Source organism: Mustela nivalis (genome assembly GCF_964662115.1).
Source record: "Mustela nivalis genome assembly, chromosome: 5".
Classification (NCBI taxonomy): Eukaryota; Metazoa; Chordata; class Mammalia; order Carnivora; family Mustelidae; genus Mustela; species Mustela nivalis.
In genome coordinates, this window is record NC_139024.1 from 116254185 (window position 1) to 116277993 (window position 23809).

At 51.3% G+C, this 23809-nt stretch overlaps 1 protein-coding gene across 2 annotated transcripts; it reads right to left on the reverse strand.

Annotated features, from left to right (window-relative positions):
• Nucleotides 1-1534: 1534 nt before the first annotated feature.
• On the reverse strand, nucleotides 1535-23750 carry DEF6 (DEF6 guanine nucleotide exchange factor). 2 transcript variants are annotated; one of them, XM_082732365.1, is made up of 12 exons: nucleotides 23696-23750; nucleotides 22491-22654; nucleotides 12027-12167; nucleotides 11241-11426; nucleotides 9167-9403; nucleotides 8920-9066; nucleotides 5948-6056; nucleotides 5450-5748; nucleotides 4255-4421; nucleotides 3939-4137; nucleotides 2321-2411; nucleotides 1535-2121 (listed from the first exon to the last, which is right to left on the reverse strand). In XM_082732365.1, the coding sequence occupies exons 2-12, from the start codon at nucleotides 22584-22586 to the stop codon at nucleotides 1898-1900; spliced, it is 1896 nt and encodes a 631-aa protein (XP_082588491.1). In that variant the 5' UTR covers nucleotides 22587-22654; nucleotides 23696-23750; the 3' UTR covers nucleotides 1535-1897. The 2 variants fall into 2 exon arrangements, with proteins under 2 accessions (XP_082588491.1, XP_082588490.1); XM_082732364.1 differs by having other exon boundaries at nucleotides 22491-23558.
• Between the last annotated feature and the right edge of the window lie 59 nt (nucleotides 23751-23809).

The following is a 23809-nucleotide window of genomic DNA, read 5'->3' on the forward strand; positions in this document are numbered from 1 at the left end:
ATGAGAGGAGGAAGGGTCAGAGGGAGAAGCAGACCCCCTGCTGAGCAGGGAGTGTGATGTGGGACTCAGTCCTTGCAATCCAGGATCATGACCTGAGCCAAAGGCAGTCACTCAAGCAACTGAGACACCCAGGCACCACTGAGAAATGAACTTTGGTATCAGCTAGCACATAAACTCCAGGAGGGCAAGGACTCCTTCTGTTTTGTTCTGTCCCATGTAGCCAGCACCCAGCCCAACACTTGGCATATAAGTGCTTAATAAATAATTCACTGAGTAAATGAATGGACTTGAGTTTGAATCTTAGCTCCTTCATCACTTTTAAGCTGCGTGACACCCACTCATTCTTTTTAGAATGGAATCATTCGGGCACCTGGGTGGGCTCAGTGGGTTGAGCCGCTGCCTTCGGCTCAGGTCATGATCTCAGGTCCTGGGATCGAGTCCCGCATCGGGCACTCTGCTCAACGGGGAGCCTGCTTCCTCCTCTCTCTCTCTCTGCCTGCCTCTATGCCTACTTGTGATCGCTCTCTGTCAAATAAATAAATAAAATCTTAAAAAAAATAAAAGAATGGAATCATTCAACAAACACCTGTTGCATGCCTGCTAAGAGCCAAGTGTTGTGCTAGGCACTGGGGATGTAAGTTGGAACATACGTCCATGCCCTCAAGGAACTCATGTGTCTAGTTATGGAGGCTGTTACCTGAAGTAAGGTGGGAAAGACAGCGTGTTCTGGCCCAGAGGAAGGAGAAGGAAGGGAGCCATTAGCAAATCTATAAAGCAGAGGCATAGGAGGCTCTCCTGGGCTAGGGCATCACAAACCTCAGGTGCCACGTGTAGGAACGTGAACTTGACCTGACTGATTACATATGGGGCAAGATGGAGAAGGAATCGAAGGTGAGCATGCAGGAGGAGGCTATGAAGGCCTTAGCTGTGGCACTGGCCATGGCCGTGGCCATAGAGAGGGAGGGATAGCTATGAGAGAGTGAAGGAGGGTCTACCGGATTTCATGATGGGCTGTGTACCACAAGGGGGGGTGGGGGGAAGGAGCACCCTAGATTTCAGATCTCTGTCTTAGGTGACAAAGCCAGTGAGTCAATGGAAAAAGAAGCAAGTTTGGAAGGCTTTGGGCAAGTTACCTGACCTCGCTGGGCCTCAGTTTCTCCGCATGGAACATGAGAATAATAATACTTCTCAGGGTTGCAAGGAGAACGAAATAGCCAGGGGAAGTGCAGGGCATATAGACTAGATGCTCAGTAACCACACCTAGGTGATACTAATAATAGCACTTGCTCGTGGGCCAAGCACTTAATCTGCACAACAACCCTTTAAGACAGGTTCCATTAGTATCCGTATTTTACCACCATGGGAACTGAAGCGCAATCAGGTGAGCAGACTTGACCAAAGTCACCCAGGTAGTAAGCAGCAGCATGTACTTGCCTTGCCCCACCCTCCACTTTATTCTCGGGGACCTACAAGTAGACTTGAGGCTGAAAGAGCGGACATGGTGGGAGAGAGGGATGGCAGACCTGATCGAGGGTTCATTCCAAGAACAGTTTTTATTTGGAAATGCACCTCCACAACCTGGTGGCAGTCTGAGGGCACATGCCATTGGCTTGCTGGTTTGCTCTCTTTTCCAGCCCAGGGCACAGGGTCCTTGGGGTTAAGGCACAAGGTCAAGTTCTCAAGGATCAACATCCCAGACAGCCTAAGCGGTCAGGGGCTTAGGGCTGGTGCCAAAAATGAACTAGGCTCCATTCTGGACTGTGTCATGGTTGGAGGGCCAGAGCTCCTGGCACCAGGGCCTTAGCTCCCTCTTCTGCGGGGGCTGGCATCACCCACAGGCCAGCTGTGGCTGGGTTCTGGTGGGTATGAGTTTGGGAGGAAGAGGGGATAGCAGAGGCTAATTTTCTGGTGCTGGGTCCAGTTTATCTTCCTGAGGGGTGGAGGCTGAGATGGGCGCCTCGTCCCCACCGTTGAGGGACTTCTGCTGCTCACCGCTGCTGGGCGAGGGGGTCCGGGTGCCCTGGGATCCCCAGCGGGTCAGGCGCTTTAGGGAGGAGTCACGGCGGGCAAGTAGATGTGGCTGGAAGCCTGTGAAGGAGCTACTGGTGGTGGGACGCTTATCTGGCAAAGAAAAGGCAACCGTGAGTAAGGAGAAAGGCAACCTAAAGAGAGGTTGAGAGGCCTTTTCTCAGCCCTTGGGGGAGAGGAGAACCTCCTGAACTTCAATCCTGTGCAGCCTCTCTAGATCTGGAGGTATCCCTTTCTCCCTCCCTTCCCCCGCCCCACTCCAGAGAAAGTTCCAGGCTTTCCCCATTCTCACCTCCAGGCTCAATTGGATGCATGAGCCGGTTCATCTGAACATTCCAGTGTTTCACGTTGGTGCTGGCCTGCCGCAACTTCCGCTGGGCAGCCTGTGGGGTCAGGGCCAGCGGACAGCATGTCAAAAACACCATCCTCCATGGGGTGTCTTGACCTTTTCGGGTCTGCAGGCCCCTTAGAATCTGACGAAGGCTATTGATCATCTTCCCAGAAAAACTCACATATTTCATAAAGAGTTATATAGATGAACTTCCAATTTCAGGGGTCTCGTGGACTCCCGAAAGGGTCAAAAATTGTCACCATTTGGGGTGCCTGGGTTGCTCAGTGGGTTAAGCCGCTGCCTTCGGCTCAGGTCATGATCTCAGGGTCTTGGGATCGAGCCCCGCATCGGGCTCTCTGCTCGGCAGGGAGCCTGCTTCCCTCTCTCTCTCTGCTTGCCTCTCTGCCTACTTGTGATCTCTCTCTGTCAAATAAATAAATAAAATCTAAAAAAAAAATTGTCATCATTATAGTTCCATTCATTAAGCAGCTAAGAGATGCTAAAATATATTTATCATTTTAGTTAATCTCCAGAGCAGATGCTAACAACAAACCAGTGCAGAAGAAGTTAAATGATGGGGCGCCTGGGTGGCTCAGTCAGTTAGGCATCTGCCTTCAGCTTGGACCGTGATCCCAGGGTCCTGGGATGGAGCCCCACATTGGGCTCTCTGCTCAGTGGGGAGTCCGCTTCTCCCTCTCCCTCTGCTCCTCCCCCTGCTTGTGCTCTCTCTCCCCCTCTCTCTCTGTTGAATGAATGAATGAATGAATAAATAAAATATTTTTTTAAAAAAAGAATTTAAGTGACTTGCCCAGGGACCTATGTTGAACTATAAACCACCACACCATACCACCTCTCCAGGACCAAAAGCAAAACCTCTGCTCCACCGGTCCCCTAGCCCTTAGCAGTGGTTGTCAGGTGAGGGAATCACAGAGGAACTTCCCCTTTCTATGTTACATGTTTCTGTGTACAGATTTTTTTACAATGACCAAGTCAAAATAAAATTATATTAATAGAACATAAAAAAATTTGGGGTGCCTGTGTGGCTCAGTTGGTTAAGCGCCTGCCTTCGGCAAAGGTCATGATCCCAGGGTCCTGGATGGAGGCTGCATCTGGTTCCCTCCTCAGCGGGGAGTATGTTTCATTCTCTCCCTCTACCCCTGCCCCCAGCTTGTACTCTCTTTCTCAAATAAATAAAATCTTTAAAAAATAAAAATAAATAATAAAAACAACAACAACCAAAAAACCCCTCTTCTATGGAGATGAGAGCCAAAGTACAGGGATAGCAAGGTAGGAGCTTGGAAGAGGATGAGGAGATTTTGCCCAGATTGATAATAATGATAAAAATAGCAGCTCATGTCTCTTCCACACTTGCTGCATACTAAATATCACACCCACCAGCTCCTTTAGTCTTCAGGCCATGCTTATTACGGGCCAGATGAGGGACTCGAAACTCAGAGAGGTTAGGCAATCTGCCTGAGGTCACACAGCGGGGAGACGGTCTACTCGGTGTCTGAGGGAAGGCTGCAGGTTCTGTGCATGAGGGGCTCACCCCGTCGCCCACCCTCACCCCAGGCCTCACCTCCACGTCCTCGTCGGCCCTCTGCCGGTTCTGCCGCACCTCCTCCAGTTGCTGCTGGGCTTGCTGCAGGGAACGGCTCTGCAGCGCCATCTCCTGCTGCAGCTCTTGCTTCTCCTGCTGTGCCCGCTCGATGTAGCGCTCCTGCTCTTCCTTCAGCTGCAGCAGCTGCTTCAGTTTCTCCTCCTCCTCCTCTAGCAGTCTGCCGAGGGGGGCGCGCACTGGGTCGTCTCCAGAGCCATGGCACCTCGCAGGTGCTCAGCAAGGAGGACGCCGGGGAAGCAGGGGAGAGGAACGAGAAGGGGCCCCTCAGTCCTACCTGGTCTGGGCGAGGCGCACAGCCTCCTCGTCCCGCCGAGCTTTCACCTCCAGGTGCAAGGCCTCCTCGAGCCTCTGCTGCATCTCCTCCAGCTCCTGGATCCGCTGCCGCTGCCGGGCAGCCTCCTCCTTCTTCAGTTCCATTTCAGCCTGCATGGAGGCCCGGGCCTGTGCGGGGGCGCGGAGCCATGTCACCGGGGGCACCGCGTGGGGTAGAGGAGTCTGCAGGTGCGCTGCCCTTTCCCCAGGACTCCTCTAGGCTGGTCCACATAGCTCTCTGTCCCATTGAGCGTCTGGGGAGTTCCTTCATGTCGGGATTCCTTCCTGATCTGATCTCTTTCTGGGAGCCTTACTAGGTCAGATAATGGTCAGCGAACAGATGCTACATGGGGGGAGGGAGGTAAAGTCACCCCCCGCCTAGCACCAGCCTTAATTATTATCATTATGTGTTATAATATTAGGTATTATGACTATAATTAGGGCTAGTGCCAGGCAGGGAGAGACTATAATTATAATAATTGTTATAACAACTAAAGGTGTTTCCTAATTTGATCCTCATCATACCTCTAGGAGCACAGTTAGCATCAACATGTCACTGATAAGTGACTGAGCCACAGAGAGGCTAAGTAACTTGCCTGAGATCACAAGGCTCCTAAGTAGGCAGAGTGGCGATCGGATCCAGGTGTCTCTAACTCCAGCTCTAGATCTCTTAAATCCTATATCTGATTGCCTCTACATGTCTAGTCCGCCTCCACATTCGTCTCTCCTTCCCCAAACTGGTTTCACTGTACACTTAGATCGAGTCTAGTCCGATCTAGTCTAGCATTGTTCCAAACTCATTCCTGACTATGGGGGTCTTTAGCAGCATCTCTGTCCAAGCCCCGCCCCCAGCCCAGGTCTCCTCTACCACCTATAGCACTCAGCTTCGGCCCCGCCCCATCTTTCATCTCAAGCCATCCCATGGCCAGGTTCCTGTACCCCCATCCCCTCCTCACGCCGCCCCTGGCACAGGGCCCGTCCCAGATGCAGGCTTCAAGTGCCGGGCTCTGTCCCAAGTCCCTCATTCCACGCCCCTCCTCCATGCAACGCCTAACCCGGCCCGCGGGCTCCGCCCCCAACCACGCCCCCAGATCTCGGCTTTGGGCCGGGTCTCTCCTCATCCCCACCTCCCCGCCCCCGCCGGGAACCCGCCCCACCTGCTCCGCCTCGCGCAGTTGGCCCTCCAGCGCCTGCTGCAGCTCCCGGTGCTGGCTGCGGCGTCGCTCCTCCTCCTCCTGAAGCAGGCGCTCGGCCTGCCTCTGCGCCTCCTGTAGCAGCTCCAGCTCCTGCAGCTTTCGCTCCTTCTCCTCCTGCAGCTGCTGCAGGCGCAGCAGCTCCTCCTCTTTGGCCGCTCGGCGTCGCTCCCGCTGCTCCCGCTGCTCGCGCCTCTTCTGCTTCAGGTCCTTGTGCAACGAAGTCTTCCCCTCGGCCTGCAGCCGGATCGCGGTCTGGATGGCTGCGGAGGGACAGAGAGGGGGTCAGCATGGCGCCAGCCAGGAGCAGCGGGGTCCTCGAGGTGGCCCACCTCCAGAAAGGGGCCTCCGAGGAGGCTCGAGGCAGTCTCCAGCCTCCCGCTGGACAGTGTCATCACCCCCCTTTACACAGAGAAGGCGACTGAGGTCCAGACAGACCCAGACCACCCAGCGAGCACTCACCAGCTGTCCATTCCTGGCGCTGGCGCGTGTCTGAGGCGCTCATCTCGTACGTGCGGGTGGCTGTCTTCACACAGAACATGCAGCGCTTCCCCTCTCGGTCTGGCAGCACCTGGAAGAGGGCAGGTGTTCCCAGACAGGCTGGCTTCACTGGAGTAGGGGTGCCGCAGGAGTGCTCCAGCTCCAACCCCTACCCCTTCTTACTGACCTCCTTCCCCTTCCCGGGGCACTGCTCCGGGTCTGCCTGTTTGGCCTGGCAAAGAGGTTAATTCTGGGTGCGCTCATGTCCCCTCAAGTCTTGTAGCCTCTGCTCTTTGGAGGTAGGGTGGGCAAGTTTTTGTCTTGGTGTCTCTCCATGGGGCCTGCCACCTAGTCCATTACTGAGTATGGGTGCAGATCATTCTTGAACACCTTCCATGACAGGGTCCTCACTACCCAAATCATTCATTTTCACATAGCCCTGCCTGTTGGGTAAGTTCTCCATCCATTCATTCCACAGATATCTTAGAGTGTCTCCTGAGTGCGGCTCATTGTTCTAGGCATTTAGGATACTGAGGTGGGACTAACAGACCAAATCCCTGCCTTCCCTAAGCTTATATTTTACTGGAAAATACAGCTAACACTTTTTGAGATTCTTCTCCTTCTTCTTTTTTATTTTTTTTAAGATTTTATTTTTAAGCCGTCTCTACACCCAACATGGGACTTGAAAACTCACAGCCTCGAGATCAAAAGACACACTCCATTGACTGAGCCAGCTGGGTGTCCCATGTATTGAGCTTCTTGTGCTTTCGAGGCTGAACTAGTGTTTAGATGCATCATTTTATTCACAATGCCAAGATAACCTTGCCAAGCACGCATTATTAATTCCACGTTATAGAAAAAGAAACTGAGGCTTTACTAGGTCCAGGAACATACCCAGTTCACACTGCCTGTTGGTGGTGGAGCTGGGCTTTCTGCCTAAGATCTATGCTCCGTCCTCAGTGACACCTGTTTCCTTACGTGGCAAAAATGGAGAGAGCCTAGGATGGCTACAGTAATTTTTTTTTAAAGATTTTATTTATTTATTTGAGAGAGAGAGAGAACAAGTGGGGTGAGGGACAGAGGGAGAAGCAGACCGCTCCATGAGCAAGGAGCCTGACGGAGGACTCGATCCCAGGCCCCTGCGATCATGACCTAAGCCAAAGGCAGATGCTTCACTGACTGAGGCACCCAGGTGCCCTATAAGAATAATTTTTAAAAAATTTAAATAACACATGTTGACAAGAATATGGACAAAGTGGAACGCTCATACACTGCTGGTGAGAATGTGAGATGGTACAGCTGGTTTGGAAAACAATTTGGCTATTCCTTAAAAAGTTAAACATAGCGTTACCATATGATCTAGCAATTCTACTCAGTATATACCCAGAGACATGAGAACATATACTTACCCAGAAACTTCTGTATGGATGGCCAAACCAGCATTATTCACAATGGCCAAAGGATGGGAACAACCCATTGTCCATCAGTCCATGAGTAGATAAACAAAATGTGGTCTATCTATGTGATGGAATATTATACAGTCATAAAAAGGACTGAAGTCCTGACCTGTGCCACAACATGGATGGACTTTGGAACTTTACACTGAAGAAAAGCCAGTCACAGAGGGACAAAATATTAGGTGATTCCATTCCATTCTAGGTACCCAGAATAGGCAAATTTGTGGAGACAGAAAGTAGAATAGAGGATACCAGGGACTGGGGAGAAAGAAGGGATGAGTTATTTCTTAATAGGTAGAGAATTTCTCTTTGTGATGATGAAAAAGTTTTAGAAATAGATAGTGGTGAGGGTTATACAACATTGTGAATGTACTTAATACCAAGAATTGTACACTTAAAATGGTTAAAATGGCAAACTTCATGTTAGGGGTGTGTGTGTGTGTGTATAGGTGTATATATGCATTTTTTAAAAAACTACCATTTAAAATAATTTTTAGGTCTCCTAAAATAATAACAGATAGAGCCAAGGGGGGAAAAGGGAGGGGAAGCACTGGAGGAGAGGGATGTGGAGAAAGACTAGGGATGAATAGAATTGCCAAAGTGAATGGAATTTGGGTGAAGGAGAAAAACTTCTTAAGGGGATTTTTGGAAAGTTTTGCTCTGGGGGTACCAAGTTGGCTCAGTCGGTTAAGGCTCCGACTCTTGATTTTGGTTCAGGTCATGATGTCAGAGTCATAAGATGAAGCCCTGCAGTGGGCTCCTCGCTGAGCATGGAGATTCTCTTTCAGGGCACGTGGATGGCTCAGGTCATGATCTTGGGGTCCTGGGATTCTCCTTTTCCCTCTGCCCCTCCCCTACCCCACGCCCGCCCCTCTCTCTCTCAATAAGTAAATAAAGCTTTTTTAAAAAAAGGATTCTCTTGGGGCACCTGGGTGGCTCAGTGGGTTAAGCCTCCGCCTTAGGATCAGGTCATGATCTCAGGATCCTGGGATCGAGCCCCACATCGGGCTCTCTGCTCAGTGGGGAGTCGGTTTCCCCCTCTCTCTCTGCCTGCCTCTCTGCCTACTTGTGATCTCTCTTTCTGTCAAAGAGATAAATAAACTATTAAAAAAAAAAGGAGTCTCTCTCCCCCGCCCTCTGCCCCTCCTCCACACCCCTCTGCCACCCACTCTCTTTCTCCCTAAAAAAAAAAAAAAAAAAGTTTGCTCTGTAGCATGAGACATAAGCCATCTCCTCTAAAATCCTTAGCAAAATCCACATTACTCACCAGTGGCTTTAGTATTAAATTTGTTGCAGTTTGGGTTTGTTTTGTTTTGTGGCATGCATGAGAATGGCCTTGAGGCACCCAGATATATTTGGGTTACAGTCATCTAAGCAGAAATTTGCCACTGTGGCTTTTCTCCATCCACTCTCCTCCCGAGCCTCTTGCTTTTATACCACACTGGAGAGCCTCTGGGCCCTGAATTGCACTCCACCCCCTTCGCTGGTCCCCCTCACCTCCACGCAGCATTGTGCATCCAGCGGGATGGTACCCCTCTTCTCCTTGCACTCTTCACTCCCGAAATAGCAGAGGGAGCTGGGCTGTAGCTGGAACCAGCGTTCTGCCCAGTTCCTCCGCAGGTGCCCTCGCTTCCACAGGTAGCCCTGTCATAGCCAGAGCCAAGTCAGAGGCGTCACCGCACCCCCCCACCATCCCCTCTTCACCCTGTCTTGGGTCCTCCCTGAGTTCCCAGCTTGGCCTGACCTGCTTCAGGACATCTTGGATGAGCTCCTGGTAGACTTCGTGGATGGCCATGCTGAGGGTGTCCCGCCCCACACCTCGGAGACAGCGCCCGGAGTTGAAGAGCTCTAGGAACTGCCAGACGCTGAGCCCTCCGGTGGTCTGGGCGGCCTGGGCTTCCTGGGCCAGCAGCTCCTCCAGCTCACCCAAGCCCACCTCCAAGCTCATGCTGCTGAGCACCTTCTTCAGCAAATATTCCACCTGGAGGAGGCGGGGAGCCTGGTGACTATAGCAGACAGTGTTGCCTATGACAATATCAGGATGGGGGGGGCCCTCTCTGGCTCCCAGAGCCTGGGCAGAGGTGACCAGGGACGGGAGTAGGGAAGCCAGATGACTAAATGTTGGTGGAAACCAGGGTGGAGTGGTGCTCAGGTGGCTCAGTCGTTAAGCGTCTGCCTTCGGCTCAGGTCATGATCCCAGGGTCCCAGGATTGATTCCTGCATCAAGCTCCCTGCTCAGTGGAAATCCTGCTTCTCCCTCTCCCACTCCCCCTGCTTATGTTCCCTCTCTCGCTGTCTCTCTGTCTGTCAAATAAATAAATGAAATCTTAAAAAAAAAAAAAAGAAAATAAAATAAATTGGGGTAGATTGAAGGGGGGATCCTGGAGCCCCAACCCCAATTCGGGCATTCCCTTCCCCTCCCCAATTTCCAGTCCCACATCCCATTCCTTCATGCTTTAAATCAAGGGCAGGGTGAAGGCTGAGGGCTGGGGGTCAGGCAGAGGCAGCAAATCATATAACAAGTCAAAGGGGCACAAAGGCCCTCTCATCCAATACCCTTACTTGGCCAACGACCAAACTGAGGCCCAGAGGGGGAAGTGACTCGTTCTAAATCATACAGCAAGTTGGTGGCAGCTAGAACTCAAGTTGTATCTCATCTGAGTCCTTATTCCAAACCCAAGCCCCAACCCCGAGGATCCTTCCCTTCTGGGAGGGCAAGGGGATTGGGGGTGGGTGTAAGCAGGGCAGGGACAGGAAACCTGCTACAGAGGAACAGGAAGTGGCGGTTGGGGTTCATCCTGCTGCAGTTTGTACATACAATGTGTTGATCACGGCAGTGAGCAGCCTTCTGGCCTACGAGGGGCCCCCTTCCCCTGATAGGCAGAGGTCTGACAAGGGTGCCTAGCCGGGTGCCTGTGCAGATGGATACATGTCCCCTACCTGCCCCAGCAGCTGCTTGGGACACTCTCTGTAGGACTTTCCCTCTGGAGGTTACTGGTCCAACTGGGAGTAGGGTGGGTGTACCAGTTCAGCGATTAGGCACTCCCCTTGCCCTTCCAGGAGATAAGTCTGAGTGAGGTTAGATACGTTAGGACTTCTTGTGAACACAGAGGACCGCTCCCCACCATACCTAAGACCTAAATGCGCCCTGGCATCTTCATAGCCACCAAAAGGGCAAAAGGTTCAGGAGAAGGCTAAATGCATGGGGGAGAGGTGAAGTGGGAAGGGGGGGGACGTGCCCTGGCTTCATCCATAAGTTGAGGAGATAGGGGAACACAATCCAGGCCTTTACCCCCAGATGCCCTCTGGAGCCAGAGCTGGGTATGCCCCGGCTCTCCTCTATATTATAGAAGACAGGGAGGGAAAAATCTAGAACTGGGGCCAGATTTGGTTGCCCATCCAGCCCTGAAGTAATGGGCCAGACATCCCTGGAAATTCTCCCTTCCCCTCATCTAGTAACCTTCTCAGATTGCCACAGTGCCTGGAATCCTGCCATTCGATCTTAAATGTTTTCATTTTTAAATGCCCTGTAAGGTATTAGGCATTTATACTGTCATGTAAATAGAATCTGTGGTCATTTTCTTCCCTTGAGGGCTAAGAGAGCACTGAAGGAAGGGTAGTTTTGGTTTTCCTGGGCACAATGACTCTGATACAGGCAATGCTAGGCATCTGAAGACAGCTGGGGGCAGAGAGGCACCAGCATGGGGAGACCAAGAAGAAAGGGGTTGTGGGAAATTTAAGAGGTGATTTGGCCTCCTTCAAGGTTTTGCTGGCCCCCGGGATTCAGTCTCTGGGACTGCCATTGCCATTGCCCTCACCTCATCAGGAACCATGATCAGAGGGTACTTGTCCTCGGACAGGAAGTTGAAGAGGCACCAGAGGCGGAAGGCATCCTCATTGGAGAGCATGCTGTTCCCGTTGCTGTCCACCCGGTAGTTCTTCTTGGCCGTCAGGGTCCAGCAGAGCTCATCAAAGTGTTCCTTAACGAAAGCCCCCTCTTCCACCTGCCACCAAGCCAGCAAGTCAGCCAAAACGGCCAGCCCATCCCAGCTCTCCCACCGGACAAGTCTCTAGCTGCTTTCCTGGGGTCTCTTCCCTGCTCCCCACCCTGACAAGCTGGGGTTCTTTAACTTGAGGAGTCCCTGAGCTGCTTATCGGGTAACTAGCTGATTCCCACCACCCACCCCCTCCACACACACCCGAGTCCCCTGCCGATAGAGAAACCTGTCCCTCAGCCCAGGGGAGAAAGGAGGGGAGGCCAAGGTGGCGGGATGGACAACCAGGAAGAACTCAAGAAGAGAGGGATGGCTGGGAAGAGCAGGAGGCACAGCCCTGAGGGAAGCCCTTTGTAAAGGTTATGGCTGGAAACCCCCGAGGCAGGGGCGGGGTGGAAGGGTGGAGGCTAGAATAGAGGTGAGGGAGATGGAGGAGGGAGTGAGGGGGGGGCAGGGAGGGGGCGAGAGGCTGGAATCTGAAGGATGGAGATGGGAGGGCAGGGATGGACAGTGGGGAGTTTATAGGTGGGAGGAGTTGGGGTGGCAATGTATTGGGGCGCTGCACAGACTGGGAAGTGGGGAGAGGCGCCCCCTCAAGCAAGGCCCCACCTTGTCCAGGATGTACTTGTTGAGGTAAGGCATGTATCCCTGGCTGGACACAGGGCCGTCGTCATCATCCCGGAAGTGCTCCTCCAGAGCCACGGGGTCGTGGGGGATGTGAAGGACCGTGTACAGGTTGTGGGACAGCACCTGAGACAGAGTGGCAGTTTGCCTTCCTGTGTCCCAGCTGGAGCCGGGCTAGAGGGGTGCTGCCACCTCCTGGCTTGTCACCATTCCCATCCCAGTTAAGTCCTCTGCATGCATTATTCAATTCAATCATAACTAAAACATAGGCATCTGAATACGGGGGAATATGATTCAGCCATACAAAAGAAAGACATCTTGCCATTTGTAACAACATGGGTGGACCTTGCGGGCATTACACTAAGTGAAACAAGTCAGAGAAAAACATATACCATATGATCTCACTTCTATGTGGAATCTAAAAAACAAATTAACCCTTCATCCCCCTACTGTAAGCTCAGAGACAGAAAACATTGGTGGTTGCCAGGGGTAGGGGATAGGGCAGCAGGTATACTGGGTGAAGGGGGTCAAAATGTAGAACTTTCAGTTATAAAATAAATAATGAGGAGGTATCCTACAACATGGAGACTATAGTCTGGCCTATCTGAAAGTTGCTAAAACTAGATTTTTAAAAATTCTCATCCCAAGAAAAAAGTTGTTTTTTTTTTAAAGATTTAATTTATTTATTTGACAGAGACAGAGAGATCACAAGTAGGCAGAGAGGAAGGTAGAAAAAAAGGGGGAAGCAGGCTCCCTGCTGAGCAGAGAGCCTGATGCAGGGCTCGATCCCAGCACCCTGAGATTATTACCTGAGCTGAAGGCACAGACTTTAACTCACTGAGCCACCCAAGTGCCCTCCCAAGAGAAAAGTTTTGTAACTATATATGGTGATGGATGTTAACTGGACATTGCGGTGATCGCTTCACAATATTTATAAATACCTTGTCATTAATTTGTATACCTAAAACTAATATAATGTTATATGACAATTATACCTCAATAAAAACAAAACAAAACAAAACAAACCCTAAACCATACACACTTTACTATGCACCAAGCCCTGAGCTAAGCACGTTATATATAATTCACTTAACCCCCAACACCACTGTTAATATCCCCGCTTTACAGATGAGGTAAAAGAGCTGGGATTCAAACCCAAGCAGCCATGTTCTCAGACACTTCATTGGGTAGGGAGGTCCTCTTTCTGCAGAGAAGGACACTGAGGGTCAAGAGATCCAGGGACTTGCCTAAGGATCCACAGTGAGCAAGAGTCTGGATTCAAACCCAGCTCCGCAGATCCCCAAACTCAGGGGCTTCCTAGGATGCTGGGCTGTCAACAGGGAGGTGGCTGTCGCCCCAGGGCAGGAGCCCTGAATTTCCTATCATTCCCATCAAAGACTTGGGGTTCAGGCTACAGTGTGTCTGGTCCAGTAAAGGCAAGTGCAGCTCTCCCAGTCACTGTCCTTCAAAGATGGAAGGGAGCTGGGGAGGGCTCAGAGAAGGCTTGTGCAAGATGGTGTGTGACATGTGGAGGAAAAGGCCTGGGAGGGATGGTGGCCGCGATGGCGTGGAGGGGAAACAAACCACGAAAGAGATTGAAGTTTGAACAAGATCAGGAAAAAATAAAATTGCCTTGGGGGTAATTCTGTTGTAGTTCGTATCACAGAGGGAATGGTTCAAGTACTCATTACTGGGTCACCTGGGTGGCTCAGTTGGTTGAGTGTCTGACTCCTGATTTCTGCTCTGGTCCTGATCTTGGGGGTCATGAGATCGAGCCCCAAATTGGGCTCTGTACTGAGACAGCAGTCTGCTTGGGATTCTCTCTCTCCCTCTTCTTCTGCTCTCTGCCCCCACTCCTGCACACACACTCTCTCTAAAAAAATAATAAAATAATAAAGTTCAGAGTAAACAGCTGAGCTGAGCTTCAAAGCAGGTGTGCCTGGCTCTGAAGGCTGCCTCACTATTCCAGTGCTGACCCTCAGGCTCTTTCTAAAGGTAGATTGCGACTCTGGAGACAACATCTCTGTTCCTGTGTCCCACAGCCCCTGTGTCCTCTTCTGCACATGAAAGGCAGTCAGTGAATGATGTGCAGAAGGGCTATTCCCACCACCAGCAGTTAAGCTTAGAATCAGTTCCTGAGGCAGGAGCTGGTAACATCCCAGAGTTGGCACTTCTTTATTCTCTGGTGAAAGGTAGGTGCGGGGGTGGTGGGGGCGTGGGGGGAGAACGGGATTGGACGGGACTGGACGGGACTGGACTGGACTGGACGACACGGGACAAAGAATTGAGAATTTGCCCCAGTATTCCACTGAGCCTCAGGCTCCACTGCAGCAAAGCTGGAAGTTGGAAGGCCCAGCCAGAGGGAGCTTCTCTTTTCCCCTCACTCCCCTCTGGGCAGCCATCCTTGACCCCCACCTCCATCCCTACCCTCGTTCCCCACACTCTTCAGATCATCTCCTGCGCCAGGTTTTCTGTTTTTTTGTTTTTATTTATTTGACAGTCGGAGATCACAGGTAGGCAGAGAAGCACACAGAGAGAGAGGAGGAAGCAGGCTCCACGCTGAGCAGAGAGCCCGATGTGGGGCTGGATCCCAGGACTCTGGGATCATAACCTGAGCGGAAAGCAGGGGCTTTAATCCACTGAGCCACCCAGGCGCCCCTCCTGTTCCAAGTTTGGTTCTACTTCTATTGTTCTAAAAGATAGGCAGTTTCTTCCTGATGAAGTCTGCCCTTTCCACCCATAGTTGGTAATGGAGCCTCGCTTTTTTTGTGTGTGTGTGTTTGTTTGTTTCGTTGTTGGTTTTTTTGGTTTGTTTGTTTGTTTGTTTGTTTTTGAGAAGCACCTCTCCCCCATTCACTAATATCTGTGTTATGGACTCTGCATCCCTGGCCCACGCGGCTGTGGGGTGGGCACATCGGAATCATGGTGATTGGCTCAAGGAAGGACACATGACCAATCGTGGGCCAATGAGAATCAGCCCAACGATTTTTTTTTGCTTCCTCTAGAGGAAAGAGGTATACTCTTCCACAGAATTGTTAAACTGTTGGAAGGGAGATAAACACCTTCACCCTCTGCCCCTCGGTATCATTGTCAGCAACACAGTGGGATAATACCTGTTCCGTGGACAGGCTGTGAGGATAGAGTGAGAGGACATATGGAGACAGCCAGAGTTAAATCAGCACGGAGCAAATGTTAGATCCCTTCCTGTATAGAAAGTGAGATTTTTTTTTTTTAACCTAATGAATTGGCATAGATCAGAAGACTGATAACATCAGGCACTGAAGAGGTTGTGGAGAAATAGGGCCATTCTTGAATATCCTACTGTTGAGGTGTGAATTGATAATCTTCCTGGAGGGCAAGAATGTATCAAACTTAAAATTGGGAATGACCCCAGCACTTTTTTTTTTCTTTTTAAGATTTATTTATTTCAGAGAGAGAGGAGAGTGTGTGTGTGTAAGCTCGGGGAGGGGCAGAAGGAGAGGGGAGAGGGGAAGCAGACTCCCGGCTGATCGGGAGGGCTTGATCTCCCAACCCAGAGATCATGACCTGAGCCAAAACAAGAGTTGGTTGCCAAATCGACTGCAACTGTGCCACCCAGACGCCCTGCCCCTCACATTTCTAATCACCTAACCTGGAAATGCTCAAGGGAACAGAGCTACACATACAAGAATCTTCACAGAGGCATTGTTTATAAAACGAGCAATTGGAGACAGCTGGAGGTTCCTTCAGTAGGGACAGGTACATTGTGCCATGGACCTATGCGTGGTTGGAAAGATTTTCCATCTGCCACTTACAAGCTTATGGGTAAGTGGTTTAGCTTCTCTAAGACCTTGTTCTCTGTGAAAATAGAAAGTTGGTCTACTCCAAAGGGCTTTTTAGAATGAAGAGCTTAGCATAGCACCTGGTGCCTCGCTCATTGTTTAATAAAAGTTGTGTGTTATTTTTATTATATTTTTATGAACAGACACGGAAAGATAGGCATACTATACTGGCTGGTGAAAAAAGCAGCTATAAAATGAAATGTTTGTAAAATAAATGTGTGCAAAGATTAGGTTGAACAATAGAAAATTTTAATAGCTGTTTTAATAGGCTGAAACAATAAAATGTCAGCAATTTCAACCTAATCTTTGTACACATGTTTATGTGTATGTAGGAAAAATCTAGAGGACTCAGCAAACTGTTAACAGCTATCACCCCACCATCCTTCCCCAGGGAGGGGAGGAACTTTCATTATCTTTAACATTACATTTGTCTTTGAATTTTAACTACTACCATGTTTTACTTATAGAATATAATTTTAAAGAAGATGAAATTTATTATAGAATAAATTTCATCTTCTTTAAAATTATATTCTTCTGCACTCTGATTTTTTTTTCCAAACAGGAGCATATATTGTTTTTATGACAAAAACTTTAAAACTATAGAGATAAAAAGCAAAGAGTGCCATTAACCACTGTTATTAATGTACTCTGTTATTAAGTTGTTCTATAATAACATTCCTCTGCTATGCCCTTTTTGTGTGAGCATTTCTGGGTGCTCTACATTCCTTGAGGGCAGAAAGGACTCTAAGTTCAGGCCTAATTCCAGAGCTCAGTACCATGTCCCACATATGATAAATGTTTTGACTGACTCCTCAAGTCTAACTTAAATGGTCCAATGGTTTCCTGTTGTTCGCGGAGTAAAATTCCAAGTCCTTCCAGAGGCCTTGGACCCCGTAGAACCTGGCCCGCCACACCTTCTCTGGCTTCATCCCTTTTGCTCCCTTCTCCGCAGCTACTCTGGCCCTCTTGACATTCCTCAGATGGGCCAGCCACACACTTGCTTCAGGGCCTTTGCCCTTGCTATACCTTCAGCCTGGAATATTCTTCTGCCAGGTCCAGGCATGGCACACACCCTCTTCTCCTTCCTGTCTTTACTTAGATGTCACCTTCTCAAGGAGGACTTCTCCAGACCACCTTATTTAAATCTATAACTCCATCCCCTCTACCCCCATCTCTATCCCCTTTCCGCTTTATTTACTTCCATGTCATGTATCATTTTCCATCACATGATACATTCTTACTTAGTTTGTTTTTCATCTGTATTCTCTGGCTAGAATGTCAGCCCCTCAAGGGTGGGGATTTTTGTCCCTTTTATTCACCTCTGTATTCATGGTTATATCACGGGGTCTGGCATATAATGGACATGCAATGACTATCTGTTGAATGAACTGAAATGCATTACGGGAAGAAGTAGGAAAAATACTGGGGCACCTGGGTGGCTCATTGAGTTAAGGCCTCTGCCTTCGACTCAGGTCATGATCCCAGGGTCCTAGGATCGAGCCCTGCATTGGGCTCTCTGCTTGGCAGGGAGCCTGCTTCTCCTCCTCCCCTCTTTCTGCCTGCCTCTTGCCTACTTGTGATCTCTGTCTGTCAAATAAATAAATACAATGTTTAAAAAAAAAAAAAGAAGTAGGAAAAACACAAAAGTCAGACGGACACAGACTGAATCTCTCTGCGCAAATGAACCTCACTGGGATTCGGTGTTCATAAGTCTAAAAACAGGGTTCAAAGAGATGTCATACAAAATCCCTGCTGCCCTAGGATAGAAGGGGGACACACAACCACAGTTATCTTAGCTGTTGCTTGCCTTGGTTCCCTTGTCCACACTGTCCTCTAAGACCTGCCTTCCTCACCTGTACCTTTTGCCAGTGGCATCTGAGGGGTCCAGGACAGACGCTCCAATCTCTGTGAGCTCTCAGGTATCAGGACAAGAAGGAATAAAAGCACCAGACACCAGGGGCTCAGGGCCTCTCCCCAGAGAGATCGGCAGACCTCAGACTGCCAGGCTTCCTGTGCCTGGGCGCGGGTTGAGTAGGGCTGGGGCTAGAGGTGGGGAGAGGGCGTGACCGGAGGAGGGTCACACTGGAAAGGAAATGGCAGAGGTAGAGGCCAGAATGTGCGGGAGCTCAAGCGCACTGGCTGATTTTAGTCAATCCTCAGCCCCTGGAGGCAGGGCCTCTCATTATCCTCCCTTTACCGATCAAGGCACAGAGAGGTCAAGTGTCTTCCTGGATGTCTACCTCTAAAGGCCTGCTCTTGATCGATTTCTCCGCCACTGTGAGCTCTGGCTGAGCCTCAGAATCACCTGGGGAGCTGCTGAAACCCACATGCGCTGGGGCCCCACCCCTCCCAACTGACTCAGAGTTTCCAAGGGTGGGGTCCAGGTGTTTGTAGCTTTCACAAGCTGCCCTTCGGGGGGCCCTCAAAGAGGACTCCCACAGTCTCACCGCCCAGCCAGGCAGCCCCTGACCTCAGAGTTGGCAGCCATTGACCTTTGAGAGGCTTCATTTACGCACTGTTTCCTCTGAAGGCATGTGGGGAAATGGTTCTCCTGGAGGGGCTTGTGAGTTCCCTAAAAACTCGAGTGTGGGGATGGGGCAGGTGCCATGCCCATGGTCCTGCAGTTCCCAGCCTTCATTGGCTCACATAGGACAGGTTTGGGAACTCATGCACAGCATCGAATAATGGCTGCAGAGAGAATTAATGATCTCTCTCTTGCCTAGATGGCCTATAGTTTTTTTTTTTTTTAAATGCAACTAGGTACCACGTGATTCTTTTATAATATACAGACCCATTTAAGAGTTGCTGAATGTATTTTTCTCAGCCAGCGGGTACTAGAGCATAACTATTATCCCAAGGGAGGAACACCGGGAATTTTAAAAGGTGGGAATCTCTGGATGAGCAGTGTGCCTCCTGACAGCAAGAAAGGGCTAGAAGGGGGGTGGGGGAGGGGGGACACCTGGGTGGCTCAGTCTGTGAAGCATCTGCCTTTGACTCAGGTCAAGATCTCCGGGTCCTGGGATCCACCCCGAGTCAGCTCCCTGCTAAGCAGGGAGTTTGCTTCTCTTTTTCTCTCTGTCCACCCCACCCACTGTTCATGTTCTCTTGCTCTTTCTCAAATAAATAAATAAATAAATAAATAAATAAATAAAATTTTTTATAGAAGTAAAAGAAAAAGAAAGAGCTAGAAGGGGTTGAGAGTGGGCACCAAAGGCAAGACAGGGTGTGGAAAGGGAAAGGAGAGGCTGCATCCAGGGTTGATTTCATCTACTTCATGTACTTTGTTAAAATTTCCTTTGTAGGCTAACTAGTGATCCCCCGTTCAATCCTCTGCCTTTACAGGTGAGAAACCAGCGGTTCAGAGACAGTGTGCACTTGCCCAAGCTCATCGAGCTGGGGAGCAGGCCTGTGTGGCTCTGAGTCACGTGCTCTGCGCATCACTAAATCATCCCATCACTCCCTGCCATCCCAGCCCGAGACCAGCAGCAGGGAGGGGTCAGAACAAAGCTGAGGATCTGGCTCCTGGGTGGCTCAGTTGGTTAAGCATCTGCTTTTGGCTCAGGTCATGATCCCAGGGTCCTGGGATCGAGCCCCCGCATTAGGCTTGCTGCTTAGTGGGGAGTCTGCTTCTTTCTCTCCCATTGCCTGCCATTCTGCCTACTTGTGTGATCCCTCCCCCATCTCTCTATCAAATAAATAAATAACATCTTAAGAAAAAAATATAGTAAAAAAATAAAATAAAATAAAATAAAATAAGTGGTTCAGTAAAGACAGTGTTTAAAAAAAAAAAAAAAAGGCTGAAGATCCCAGCCAGCAGATTCCTGGACTGGAATTGCTCTTAACTTTCTCGCCACCAAAGTGAGGGTTGTTGTCCCCCTCCAGACACAGAGCCTGAAACTCAGGAGCCTGGAAGACCTGAAAAGTCAAGTCAGGAAGGCCCCAGTTTATCCTTCCTGCCCACCCCAGCTCTTGCCAGTCAAGGGGAAGGGGCAGGCCTGCTTCCTCCCAAGAGCTCACTAAGCCAGAGACATACTGCTCCATCCACATCCCTAATTCCAGGGCCCTCACCCCAATTCTCAGCTGATTCCCCTCTAGGCCTAGTACCAAGTCTGCTCCCCAGGGAAGAGAGGAAATCCATTATTGCCAAGGCTTTTCTCCTTGCAGCCATCTGCCAGGACCCTTAGATAAGGAGGTTCTGGGGACCCTGGGAAAACTCAGGCAGTCCTCAACTCCTGGGAAATTTGGTGCTCCGCCTAAATCCTTCCTGTGAAGAAGTGTCATGCCTATTGGTCTAATTGTACTTTTCCCAACGCATTTGGACAAAGGCCATTGTATCCACTACAAGAATTCAAACAGAGGAAAACCCATCTGCTCTCTCCCCAAGATTTCCTTCTCCAGAGAGAACAATCCTGACTCCTCGGCTACTTCTCAGAGGCCTGACTGCTCTTCCCGCTCCCTCATCATGGCTTTGCCCACGACAGCCAGTGACAGCCCAACACATCAGGGAAGTGGTGACTGTCACAGAAAGACACTGCTTGCTGGGCTGGTGCATGTCTCCCTGCCTGGTCCCAATCCAGGGCCCTAAGGCGAGGGACAGTGTTAGTGAGGACAGACTAACCCCAAGGTCTTTCCCCTTTTCCCCCAAGTCTTTTCAGGGGTGGGGTTGGTCCCCCTGGTATCTCTGTCATCTGCTTCCTCCTCTGACTTCTGACCACTTCTCTATTGCTCCTTTGTCTTTCCGGCATCCCTGCCCCCAACACTATCACTACTTCCTCCTGTTCCAGTATCTCCCACTATGGTCTCAGGGAAGAGCTGCCTTCCCTATTCTTCTCTTGCGTGACATGGGCCCACCGTGTCTGCCTGACCCACCACCCGGCCTGAGACTCTCACTTCTAGCAGTGATTCCCACTGCTAGCAGTGGACATGTTTTCTGTTGAGTGGGGGAGAAAACTTCCTTTGCTCTTCTGTGACCAAAGGCTGCTGGCGGTGGGCTCAGTGTGAGCAGTGATGTGGTACAGATGGTGGCCATTTCAAGTATGTGAGCTCCTAACAGAATCTTCCCTGCAGATACTCAATGTGTGGGGGTGAGGAATGGGCATCAATCCAGGTGGAGGCCGAAAAAAGAGGGATAAGGCAGAAAGCCTTACTGGCTGAGGTCATGAGGAAAAGGGGTAGCCACTTTCTATGCGAGGGGCAGGCATAGAGAGCCTGGAGTGGATATAGGGGCTACAGGTAGTGGAGACAGAAGACAGTACCTTGGAGACAACAAACTATGGACGTTGGGACTGTTCCTATCCGGAAGCCCCCACTAGATGACATGATGTGCAATAAAAGGATTTAGTAAAATGTAAGGAAGAGCCTGCCTCTTGAGGAATCTTCCTCAAGGATCAAAGGTAGTAGTGGCCTATCTTTTCTGGGGAAGTCAAGAATCATTTTTTGAATGCTCATAATTCTAGCTAAGGGACAGATTATGGGACAGGACCAGTTTGGGACATCCAAGTTTATTGTGTCGTAGTTCAGCAAAAGAGGGGGGTGGTGTGGGGGTGGCGCACAACGCCTACCCTGCCTTTTTCATCTCTCCCAGATTTGCAAGCACCTCCTATCTTGGTCATTAAAAATGGAGGCTTCCTTGAGGCTGCAGGCATCCTTGGGGGTGCTCAGAAGAGACACCAGAAATCTAGGGCCTAGCTTCATGCCAGGCACTTACTCACTTGGTCAACATGTGAACCGAATGAATGATCATCAGTAAGGCAGGTCACTGAGGGCTGAGGCTTACCCTGCTTCTGTCTCCCAGGGTCCCCAGGTTCCAGTGGCCTGGGGCCTTGTTTCTTCCCCACTGACCAGGGTGGAGAAGGCAGCACTAAGCCGAGACTGGAGAATGGAAGGAGAGAAACTTGCTGGTCTCCCAGGCATTGTCCAGGACTGGGCATTGAACTGTAGGGCAATCACCGATGGGGGCTCTTCCTGGGCTCAGATTCAACCTCTTCCCTGCCTGAGGTCCCAAGGCCAAAGAGAACAGTTTTCCCACCTGGGAGGAGTGGGCAGTGGGCTGGGCAGCCGCAGAGCAGGGTCTCAGTCCTTGCCCCTTCCCAGCGCTGTTGCATCTGAGAGACAGGGCTCAGAGGAGTTGTTCTCTGGCAAAGGCAACCCAGTCAGCCTGGTTTGGAACTGGGAGAGGCTCTTTAAGCCTCTCACTCAGCTCCGGGAGGAAGTGACTGACAAGTACTAGCTAACTGTCTCTCTTCAAAGCCAGGAGGAAGCAGCAGGAGGGAGTAGGGTGCGTGCCCTGCTTCACTCTGGGGAGATGTGTGCTCATCACACGGAGTGTAGGATGTAGCCTGGCCCGATGGCCTTCAAAACCTTATGATGTCACCTCCACCCTCCAGAGAGTTGGGGTGGGCAGGTTTCGGGGCAAAGGCTCTGCATGTTACCTCCCTGGGGCCCCAGAGCACAGGCAGCAGCAACCACCCGGTGGCGACGTCCCAGTTACCGGGTCCCAGCTCCCTTCCCCAGGCCTGGGCCTCTGCATGGCTGAGTTCCATCCGCGCAGCGTCCCCGCCCGGCTCCTGGGCACCAGGGGCCAAGGCAGCGCCCCCACCGGCCACCCCGGGCCCCGAAGGCCCCTCACCTTGAGCTGGGACTTGGAGACCTTGCCGCTCTTCTCCACGTCCAGAGCGGTGAAGGCGTACCAGATGGACTTGAGCAGCTCCTTGCGCAGGGCCATGGCTGAGGTGCCCGCCCGGCCCGGGGGCGGCTCTGACACCGAGATCCGGTTTCAGGAAATGCGAACGGCTGCGGAGACCGCAGAGGGGCCATGGCGCGGAGCAAGAGCTCCACCTGCCTGCTTGCGCAGGCTCTCCGTGCTGCCGGGGGCTGTCGCTCTCACCGTGCTCCAGGCCCACTCTCTGCACACCACCTGGGAGCCCAGCCCCGGAGAGCCCGAGGCCTGCTGCTGTCCAGTGTGGCTCCCGGGGCATGGAGCCCTTTATAAGTCTCCCCAGCCCCAGAAACTTCTGGGGCTTCCTGGGTTCCCTGAGGCAGCTTGCTGAGGGGATGAAGGAAAAACAAAACAAAAAACAAAACAACAACAAAAAGCAAGCCCCCCCCTCCCCCGGGCTTTGGGAGAGTGGTGGTAGAGGGTGTTCTGCCTCGCTTGCACACTTCCCAGGCTGGAGGCCTTGCTCGAGCTACTAACCTCCTTGAGCAGTTCCCTCAGGGGAGAGGGGGAAGAATACCCACCTCACCCAGTTGTAAGGTCTGGGCATGGGTGTGAGGCAGAGCAGGGATGGGACAAAGCATGCCTTTTAGGACTGTCTAACATCACTGTGGTAGCGGGGCTCCTCCCAAGCGGAAGAAGACAAAGGCGAGGACACACAGTTGGCAGAGGAACTGGGCCAGGGCACCTCTCCAGGTCAGGCAGGCTTGGCCCGTGACTTGTTGCCTCCCCATCCTCTGGGCTCTGGCTCTGGAAGGCCTCAGCTCAGAGTGCTGCCCACTCTGGGGCCCTTTAGCCCTGAGAATGGGAGCCTGTTTCTGAAACACAGGAGGGTGGAGTGGGGGGTGGGGGAGGGTGAACCTTGTGCAGGGGGTGGGGGCAGCTTCTGGCTGGCGGACAGTAGGAGGCCTGGCACTCAGGGTCCTCCACGGCTGTGCTTCCCTTTCTTCAGATCCACTGTCTGTGAGGGCCAGGACGCGCCTGCCCAGAACAGTGGTGGTCATGGGTGTTGGAAGAAGCCTGCTTGGGTACCTGAGACACCCCTCTTCCTAGGGGCATGTCCCAGCCCCCTCTGCTTCCACGGAGCTGCTGGCATGGGTAAACAGAAGACAGAGTACCTGGGCTAGGGGGAGGGTTCCATTCCCAGGTGACAGGAAGGGATTGGGCACATCCATCACCTTGGAGACAGGAAAAGAGGCCCCTCCAGTCCCTGCAATGCTCCCATGCCAGAG